Below are 11,153 nucleotides of genomic sequence, written 5' to 3' on the forward strand. Positions count from 1 at the left end.
TGAGACTACAACCAGAAGCAAATCTAATGTTTAACCAAGCATTCAAAACTAAAACTTTGTCTCTTAAAGGAGAACTCCGGTCAATTTTAAAATTTTTTTGTAAATTTGGAGTGCTGTCAGTACAGAGAACAACAACAAAAATCGGTGTTGCCTACACCGTGTTATCCTCTTTAAAATTTGCACCCTGTTGACTTCAATGGGGCAAGTTTTAAACCTGCTTTTAGCCTCTTAACATCCTTGATGTGTCATTACAAGTGCACAGGTCATGTGAGTGATTCCTTCGGAGTGAACGCGGGTCAATCTGACTGCAGTAGATGCTGCAGTAATGACACATCAAGGATGTTAAGAGGCTAAAAGCAGGTTTAAAACTTGCCCCATTGAAGTCAACAGGGTGCAAATTTTAAAAAGAGGATAACACGGTGTAGGCAACACTGATTTTTGTTGTTTTTCTCTGTACTGACAGCACTCCAAATGTACAAAACATTTTTTTTTAAATTGACCGGAGTTCTCCTTTAACATGTATAGGCATTCAAGGAAAGGAGTGTGAAATGCATTTAAAGGGAGAGTTCAGTTTTCTAATGTCATTCCAAACCTGTATGACTTTTTCTTTTGTGAAACTCAAAAGATGACATTTTGAAAACTTGTTTGTCCACACAATGAGTTTTGGACCCCATAAACTTTAATTTTAAGGACAATTTTTATTTTTTTCATTTGTGTTCAAATGAAGTCACACATGTTTGGGACACCATTAGGGTGAGTATATGATGGCAGTATTTAATTTTTTGAGTGAACTATCCCTTTAAACATGCATGTTCTGTAGCAATAAGAGCAGGGTTCCTGCAGGTTTCAGTTAGTCAAATTTAAGACCTTTTTATGATATTTTAATACCATAAAGATTGAAATTTAAGACCTACACGACGCATTGCCAAAAAATAATCAAATTATGATTATTCATTTTTTTTCAATGAATTCAGTAATTGAAAAAGCATTAACTTAATTTACAGATCAAGCAATCACATTAGTAACCTTCCAGACCCAACAACGCGTCAGAGAAAAGAACAGAATCAGATATAATTTTTTTTATAGAAAATTGTACTTTGCATATTATAGGCCTACTGTAAAAACACATAATTAGTTGATCATAGTTGATCATAACTAGAGATGAAATGGCATGAACATTTCATTTAATTATTATAGTGCCAAAAATGATAACTGTTTTCACAGAATCCTGTTCAAAAAGTACTAATACTACACAATGAAATCAATTCACCAAGTTTTATATTGAAAAACAGCAAATAACAAATAAAATTATCATCAATACGCACTTACATAAACATTAAAATAATACCATTAAAAATGATAGCCAGATTTTAAAAGTGTCTTGCAACATGTTACTAACATGTACAAGTTCAAATAAAGTTGACAAAAAAGGTTTTTATAAAAAGATAAACCTCACATATTTCAGACTTTTATTGATCTTTTTTGACTCATTCTTTTTATAAAAAAAAGATTTAGTGACATTTACAATACACTTTAGCTTATCTTTTATTATTAATAGTAAAATTCGGTCCGATTTTCCCGTGGCGTCTGTCGTTGCTATGCAACTCCACAATGACAAAAAAGTTTTAGTGGCTAATGGATTTCCACCGCCGAAAAACGCTTGCTGTAGCTCTGTTACAAGATTTATTTACGGAGAAGAGAAAAACACCCGTAGTGTGTGGGTGCACCCGCATCCTTCATGTCTTTTTTCATGTTGCGGCGCCTGAAAAAAACGAGTGCGTCGCTTACCGCAAGCCTACATTTGAATGAACTTGAGCGCGAAAAAGACGCGATATGTGAACTGCCTCTTGGCGAGCTACTTCGATACTTTTTTGCTACTTTGTAATAACTTCATGCGGCCAGAGTTTCTGGAAATGAACAAGGGTAAAATCTTTTTTAAGACCTGACTAAATGAAATTTAAGACCGCGGATGAAAATCTGGCTGTTTTTAAGACGTTTTAAGGCCTTAAATTTAAAGACTTTTTAAGACCCCGCGGGAACCCTGTAAGAATATGTGTGTGTGTGTGTGTGTGTGTGTGTGTGTGTGTGTGTGTGTGTGTGTGTGTGTGTGTGTGTGTGTGTGTGTGCTAGACTTGTAGTCAAGACCGCCTAAACCGAGACCAAGACATTACCAAGACCAGGGGGTATCAAGACCAAGACAAGACCAAGTCGAGACCGGAGGGGAAAAAAACAGACTAGTGTTGAAGCTAAGCAATAACTTGTATGAATTCAAGAACAGCAGCATAGGGTTCAGCCGCAGTTTACATTCAATACATATTAGACGGTATTACTTCAACTACACAGGCAGAACAAAACAGAGACAGACCATGTCATGTGTGTGACTGCGAGCTCACTGTAAATTTGCAGACTGGGTGAGATCAACTATGTGTAGCAATTGCATGACGGCTGTTACTGCACTATTAGAGGATTGAGACTCTCTTAACTTTAGTGTACTGTTGAGGACTGACATGACTGGTACTGACTGGTTCATCTGACAAAACATCAAACACCTCCAACACCATCTTGCTCCTCCAACAACTGTCTAAAGAATGAGAAATAATAATGTGTAGATGAAAACGTATAACATCAAATTAAAGATACACAATTATAAACTTGGATTAGGCCTAATGTTTAGTCAACACAACGGAGATATGCAGATGATATTTAAAAGACCATTTATTTAGTCTAACACCAACACACACACACACACACACACACACACACAGATATCAAAGACACAAATTCATCTAAGCAAATGCCTGCCTATCTCTGCTGATTTCGGAGTCTCCAAATGAAGCCATTCTGCAACTTTTAAAAACTTAATTACATTTTTATAAACAAAATTATAGGCTTAAGTGCGGGATCCGAAAGTTGGTCGTTTTGTCGCTATGGTTACACACACACAACACACACACCGTGGTGTGCTCAAAGTCATCTGTCAGTTGTGTAGTTTTGCAGTTACCCAAAATGAATGACTGAATTAAGTTGAAACCCATCATGTCACTGATATGTGTTTTTTAAACCAAGTGATCAAATGATGTTTTATTAACAAAGTTCGGGAGGAGCACGTTCAAATAATCAAGTAATCAATCAACTCATCAAACAATTACCATGTCTACCCTATCAGCATGAGAGGAAGCATATATATTCACTCTGTCAACTCATCTAACTTCCTTGACAGTTTTCAGCATCCCTCCACCACCCCGACTCCTCACTCTTGGCTTGTTCTTTCACAGCCAGGAATACGGGGGGAGTACTCTGGGTTCGGGCCGAATACCGAGCCCGGAGCCCTCTCCTCGGACAGCACGCCAAATACGCATTTATTCTATCTGACTTATTTGTAAGTGTGAACTCGTGAAAGTGCTCGTTGCCGCTGCGATCAGTGGCGCGGATACAGTGTGTTCTCGTGTGGCTCGAGCACATGCCGCACTGTCAGCACTCGGATGCGCGCTTCAATCTGTTCCGTTGCGGATAATAATGTTGCATTATCGAACGTTGTGTCGTCGTGGATATTGAAGTATTGTATTTCTAAATCCCCCGACCACTATGTTGGTCTGAGACAGCGAGACCTAGACAAGACCGAGAGGTCCGAGACCAAGACGAGACCAAGACCAAAGACCGTCAAGGCCGTGACAAGACCGAGACCACGTAAAAGTGGTCTCGAGACTGGTCTCAAGATCAAGACCGGTCTCGAGACATACATCACTAGTGTGTGCCTGCGTATTTTTCATGCATATAAATCCCACAGGGTCTATCTGGAGAGTGGTGAAACCTTCAACCCACCTCAGCCTACAGTGCGCCCCCTCAAGACTGAAGTATGCACTTTCAGCAAGACCAGCGGTTGCGCCACCGGCAGCGTGGGGGTTCTGACCTACGACCTGTTCGAGCGAAACAGAAATGACTACATTGAGACCCTGGCCATAATGTTTTCTGTCCCCTATGACTACGGTCTGTATAAGAATTGGTTTGCAGTAGGTATCTACCCAAAAGGAAGGGATTGTGACCAGGGCCTTTATAAAGAAATGTACTATCAAAAAGAACAACAGGGCTTTGTGAGGGAGAAGGCCAATGGGTCAGGCATTACCTTTGAGGGTAAATGCCTGGACATCAGGGCCACCATGTGTCCTTTGGGCAGGGCTATAATAAAACTGGAGGTGTGGGACAAGATGGCATCTCCTACCCAAGTTTGGTAAACAATGTATAAGTCAGCCATTTTACTTAATCAAAATCATATAGTAACGTTTTTACTTATACGTCTAATGTGTTGATATCATTGATATCATAAATGTTTGCATATTGTGAATGAATTTTAATTAATCAACTATAAATAATCAACTAAACATTCATTCATATGCGTTTAATGTTTCCAAACTCTTTGGGGAAAAACTTGTGACTGACTGACTGTATGTGTCTATGTGTATTAATAACAAAAAGGGGAACTAAAAACTAGACAGTCTGTTAGAATCTTGTGATGAACAAATTAAGTCACCATTAAAACCTTGTGATAAGTAATCATAAGATAAAAGTTTGCTTTACCTAGTAACAGAGGGGTTTGCATATGAGGAACCAATCAAATAGTGGGGAAATTATGTAATTTTGCCTGACATTTATGACACACCTCTATACTATAAAAACTGTTGTATATGTATTTTATGGTGGGATTCTAAATGGAATTTGAGATCCTCCGGCCTTGCTTCTTGGGAGAGATTCCCTGAGAACTGCTCGGGAAGATCTCCTGGCCGTGATTAAAGCATTTAAAGGACAATTGCAGGTCAATTTATTCCTGCGCAGGAAGCTAGTTTAGGTAGGAAGCTAGTTTAGAAAACTAATTAGTTAGGGGAACAAGTTAGACTAGGTAAGATATCCAAGTGAGGACGTCGCCAGGAGACGAGACTCAGGTCCAGAGTTGGGTGTCCATTTGGAGACACCCCAGATAGTTAGGTAGTTATGCAAAAAGCTGGTGATCTATAGAGTGGGGACGTCAAGGACGGGAACCAATAAATAGAGCCGGATAGTTAGGTTTAGAGAAACAATCTACCACAATATACATTTACCAATGTAATAAATCTAGTACTATTTCTTTAATATCCCACACTTTAAACTGTTTGCTTTCTCTGTCAGTAGAATGCCTCAGATGTGTGTTTACAGTTTGCTTCTGCTTCCTGTGTTGCACCCCTGGAAAAAGGGGAGAATTGACATAAATAAAATGAGACGACACAAACTCGTTATCTGTGCGCCAGCTGTATTGACTGTGTGAACTCTTTTCTTTCTTTTTCAAAACAACATAAAAAAGAATTGAATGTATTCATCAATATATTAGTTCACATTAATATGCGGACAAATCAACAATGTAAAACAATGTATAACAACAGTCATCATAACTGTGATTTAAATACATTTTTTTATAACTGAATATGTATTAGCACTAAAGCTCCATTTTTAACATTGAGTCCTGTATCAACTTTTCTTCAACTTCTTTAATACTAAAATAAAATGAAACACTTTTTCAGCAGTCACTTATCCATAGACAGATTAACCTTTTTTTTTTTTTATACACACTTATTTACAAAACACAATTTACAAAATCTCTCGTTGGGAGATAAGTGCAGAACATAGTTAAACACAATTAAATGGAACAAAATTCCGATAAAGAAAATAAATACAAATAAATATAAAATAAAATAAATTAAGCAAAGGCACTTCAGTCCATAAGGCATGTCAAAGTTGTTCACATACATATATTGTCCTCAGTCTTCATATATTCTTAAAATAAAGTTACATGGAAGCTTTACAAGTTAAAATAACAAATATTTTGAGACATCTTCATATAGAGAGTAAATGTTATCACTGGAGTCTTTCAAAAGTTTCAAAGAAGCAAAGTATTCCCTCAGTTCAATTTTAAACACCATTATGGATGGATTTTTGTTTTGCCATTTACATTTATGAATATGGTATTTACCCATAATTGTTATGATATTGTACATTCTAAAAAGTTCCTTCGGAAGGTTTTCATTACAAAAAAGAATTTGCTATAACTTTAATTCTGTAATTATCTCCATTTTTGTTTCCAGCCAATTCATGACATCTTGCCAGAATATTTTTATTACTGAACAAGAGAAAAACAAATGTTCAATAGTTTCGTCTTCCTGGGAACAGAACACACATGGCTCCACTTCAAAACCAAATCTCTTTTTAAGCATTGCTGCTGCTGGATAATATCCATTTATAATTTTGAATTGCATTTCTTTGATTTTAGGAGGTATAGGCCATTTCATGAATTTGATGTATTTATTTGTTATTTTGTCATCATAATGCCTTATTTTTATATTTTGGTCAAAATCATGAAATAGTTTACATTTGAATATTTTGCTAATACAATTATTGTTACATTTTTTGCTATTTAGGGGAATTTGGTTTAGTTGCAGTTTAGGCAAATTTATTTGACTTTTGGAATAATGTAAATAGTTTTGTATCATCTTTAATAGGGCTATTGGTATTGCTTTACATACCTTATTATAATCCCTTATTAAACTTTGTATATTAAATTTTGTTTTAAAATCCGTAAACCTAAGAAAATTACCTTGTTCATCTAATATATCTGTGATGAAAATGATTCCCTTTTCAAACCAATTTCTGAAAAAAAGTGTCTTTCTACTTATTGTTCTCACTCTGTTGTTCCACAAGGTGGAGCCATGTGGTGTACAATTATGAGTAAATACCATCTTCCAGTAATGAAGAACTTGTTTATGATATTCAGACAGTTTTACTGGCAATTTGGATACCTCGAAATCGCACTTTAAAAGAAACTCTAAGCCTCCCACTTTATCAAAAATATTTTTGGGAATATGATACCATAGAGAATCAGGTTTATCTAAAAAGGCTTTTACCCAATTAACTCTAAAAACTCCAACCATAGATTCAAAATCAATTGTTTTTAACCCCCCTTTATTATAGTCCTTTACAAGTTGTGATTTTTTGATGTAGTGCGTTTTATTACGCCAGATGAATTGGTAAATTATAGTATTTGCTTTTCTTATGTTTTGTGAACTAATATAGAGAGAATAGCTTGGGTAAATTAATTTAGAAATTCCTTCTGATTTTGACAATATGTTACGTCCTAAAATAGTTAAGTCTCTTGTTAACCAATGATTTAGGGTTTTTTTTTATTTCTTCAAATTTCTCTGTGATATTTTTGGATTCTCTTATTGCCAAGTTTTTAGATAGATGAATGCCCAAGTATTTAACATCATTCTTAACTGGAATCATCTCCAAGTCTGTCTCAGTGCAATTATACAAGGGTAATATTTCACATTTTTTTAGATTAAGACAAAGGCCTGATGCCCTTGAAAAAACAGAAATCGCATTTAAAGCCTTCTGAAGAATTGATTTGTCCTTTAGAAATATCACTGTATCATCAGTGAATTGGCTTATTTTCAATTCGGTGTCACAAACTTTTATCCCTTCAAGGTCTTTATTATTTACTACAAAATAGGCCAAAAGCTGAATACAGAGAATGAATAATTTTGGTGAAATTGGGCACCCTTGTCTTATTCCACAAGAGACATTGATTCTTGGAGTGATGTCTGATTGAAGTGAAATATAACTATATATTTGGTCATAAAACATTCTGATTACCCTACAAAAGTTGTAACCAAACCCAAAAAGTTGGAGCGATTTCAGTAAAAAGTCATGCTCGATAGAATCAAATGCCTTGAAAAAATCAATAAACAATATTAGGCTTTCTGTGTTAATAAGGCTCTGGTAGTCTAACATGTCCATAATTAGTCTCACATTGTTATGAATATGTCTACCTTTTATAAGAGCTGACTGAAATTCATCTATTAAATTTTTCAAGACATTTTTTACTCTGTTAGCATATACCAAAGCTAGTAATTTATAATCATTGCAAAGTAGAGTTATAGGTCTCCAATTATCTAATAGTAATAAGTCTTTATTGGGTTTGGGCAACAAGGTTATCAGACCAGTTTTCATTGTAGGGGATAACTGACCATTTTTTATGCAATTGAGATACGCGTTAAATAATAAATTTTTAATATCGGTCCAAAAAGTCTTAAAAAATTCTATAGATAAACCATCAATTCCCGGTGATTTACCGTTTTTCATTTGTTTTAAAGCTGTTTCAATTTCTGTTAAGGTTACATCTCTTTCTAATAAAAATGTGTCTTCATCTGTTAGTTTTGTTACATTTTCGTTTACACTTTTCAGAAAGGCATCACAATCGTCACTCTGAAATTTTTTCGTATATAAGTTACTATAGAATTGACATACTTCCTCTGTTATTTTATTTGTGTCTTGAATAATATTTCCATTTTGGTTTAATTTTGTTATACATTTTTTAGTCTGTCTCCGTTTTTCAAGGCTATAAAAATATGATGAGTTTTTTTCCCCGTGCTCAATCCATTTGGCTTTTGATCTTACAAAGGCGCCTTTTGCCTTCTCCAAGTATATAACATCTAGTTGGTTCTGAAGCATGTGTAACTCTTGTGTCTCTTCTACAGTTATGTTAGGTTTTCCACATAATAAACTTATCTTTTCAACTATTTCCTTTTGTTTACGTTTACGATTGTCAGCTATTTTCTTTCCAGTTTCAATAGCTTGTTGCTTTACTCTAAATTTAAACCACTCCCATTTACTTATATCTGACAAATCCATGTCATTAATTTCAAGACATATTATTCTAATCTGGCTACAGAATTCTTCGTTCATCAACAAGGTATTGTTAAATTTCCAAATATTGTTTGATTTTTGTTTTTGTTTGACTATTGAGAGTGACAAACCAATAAGACAATGGTCCGTAAGAGGAGATGATTGAATATCACATTTTGGTGTAAGATTAGTAATATTTGGAGACACAAGCCAATAATCTAACCTCGAGCATAGGTTAGCATCGGCTGGGCTAATCCATGTAAATTGCATTGTGTTAGGGTGTGTCACTCTCCAATAATCTACCAAGTTATTGGATAAACAAAAATTATTTAACATGTCATTATATTCTGGTTGTAACCCCTTGGGAGGTTTTCTGTCAAGCCAGGAATTAGGTGTTATATTAAAATCACCTCCAATTATTATGCTATCCGTACTATAAGTTGCACTCCATTCCCTGATAGATTGAGTTAACTTTAACATCATATTTCTATTGAGAGACCTGTTGTTGTACCCCATATACATTAATCAAAATCATTTTAAAATCAAATACTTTCACCACAACCATTAGCCAGTGACCTGCTTCATCACTTTTATAATCAATAACTTTCCCTATAAACCTAAAAAATAAAATCATCACTCCTGCGGAATGAGAAGTTCCATGTGAATACAAAATATTGTCTCCCCATTGTTGCTTCCAGAATTTTTCATCGTCCTTGTTAGAATGTGACTCTTGTATCAAAATAAGGTTGGCTTTGACTTCCTTACAAAATAAAAAAAATGGCCTTACGCTTAATATTATTTTTTAAACCTCGAACATTTAAAGAACTAAAACCAATAGACATAGCCTACGAATAAAACAAAATACACGCTCTTAAATGCGCTTAAAAAAAGGATTTAAGGCATGAATGAACAATCTGTCATAGATTTCAACTTTGACATTAACAGTAACAGTCCCCTTAATCAAACTTGTGAATCAAGGTGATGACACTATACTTAACCTGTGAAAGGTGCCTCCACTCTTTTTCCGTTTATAATAGCATACCCTTCCTTCAAGTAAGCTTTTTTCCCATTGCGTCTGGCCTCCTGTACCGTCGGATACAGCTTTGCCCGGGCTTCACGATCTTCTTTTGACCAGTCCTGTCTGAATTGGACATGCGGCTCCTTGCAGACTCTGGCCTCCCTCGACCTCCTCCAGATCTCGTCCCTCGTCGTCCGCATACCAAACTGCATGATGATCGGTCGTGGTCTCATGTTGAAGGCGGGATCATCTTTCTTTCCCAGACGATGGACAGTATCAACCTTGTCTCGTAGTTTCTCCACTGAAATAGGAATCACTCTTGTGAGAATACCGATCACCATCTCTCTTGTATCCTCGTTTTCCTTCTCTGGTAGCCCGATCAATTTGAGATTCCATCGTCTTCCGTATCGCTCGATTTCCCGGCATCTTTCCTTCAGCTCCTTGTTCTCTTTTGTCAGCCTATCCACTTGCGCGTTGAGTTGAATTATTTCATTTTTATTTTCTGTCACCTCTTTTTCGTTATTTTGGATGCGCTGTTCAAAGTTTTCAAACTTTCTTTCAAACGCGTCCAGTCTTTCCTCAAATCTTTGTGACAGAGTGTGAATGGCATCATATATGCTTTCCATGCTTACTTCTTTTGATTCATCTCTCCTCTTCAGTTTTTTTGGATTTGGACTCTGTAACGGAGTGTGGTCGCTCAGAGGTTTTGCCATCTGCATCTCTTCTTCAACAAATTCGTCAAAACATGCCTCACGTATCCCATCCACGCTGCAGTCATGTTCATTGAGGCTAGCTTGATCCTGAGTGTTAGCCATTTTTTTTTCGAGTGTATTATTTTGTGCGTCTTTTGTGTCTTTTCAAAAAAGTGTCTCACAATAGTCTTTTAAGAGTGTTGTTTACCTCACAATGGCTTGAGGGGTGACTGTTGTTCAAAATTAACTGTTTTGGATGTCAAAATCACTTTTTCTGTCAGACCCTGCAACTTTTACGACTGCTCACTCCGCCATCTTGCTCCCCCCTCTCCATAGACAGATTAACCATGAAATACAGAAAAATAACATAGACTATATTTAACATAACATTTACTCCTAACCATTTCAGATAATAAATGGTATATAAGGACATAAGATGCATTCAGTTTAGCCCACAGTTTCCTCGTGGTTAGCATGTCAAACACACGATAATTAAACCATCAAATCTTAAATTTTCATATATGTTCAGGAGAAATAATGAGCTTTACAACCACCGTATAGTTTTAACTCACAACAGAAATTAATTTATAAATAGTCTATACCTGGAAAAGGGGAAAATAGACATAAATAAAATGAGACGACACAAACTCGTTATCTGTGCGCCAGCTGTATTGACTGTGACGCAAAACATAGAAGCCGTTTCTCAATACCAAGTACGCAAAGTTCGGACTTGAGTC

At 35.8% G+C, this 11,153-nt stretch overlaps 1 protein-coding gene across 2 annotated transcripts in view; it reads left to right on the plus strand.

Annotated features, from left to right (window-relative positions):
- Positions 1–5,687, plus strand: part of LOC311282561 (DELTA-sagatoxin-Srs1a-like) — a 40,310-nt gene extending 34,623 nt beyond the window's left edge. Inside the window, exon 3 of one of the 2 annotated variants that reach the window (XM_084396378.1) lies at positions 3,788–5,687. In XM_084396378.1, coding sequence (XP_084252504.1) covers positions 3,788–4,232 — 445 coding nt within the window. In that variant the 3' untranslated portion in view covers positions 4,233–5,687. The remainder of the gene's footprint in view (positions 1–3,787) is intronic. The other variant, XM_084396377.1, reaches the window with a different exon arrangement.
- The last annotated feature ends 5,466 nt before the right edge of the window (positions 5,688–11,153 follow it).

The sequence above is a fragment of the Rutilus rutilus genome (assembly GCF_951802725.1).
Source record: "Rutilus rutilus genome assembly, chromosome: 23".
Taxonomy (NCBI): Eukaryota; Metazoa; Chordata; class Actinopteri; order Cypriniformes; family Leuciscidae; genus Rutilus; species Rutilus rutilus.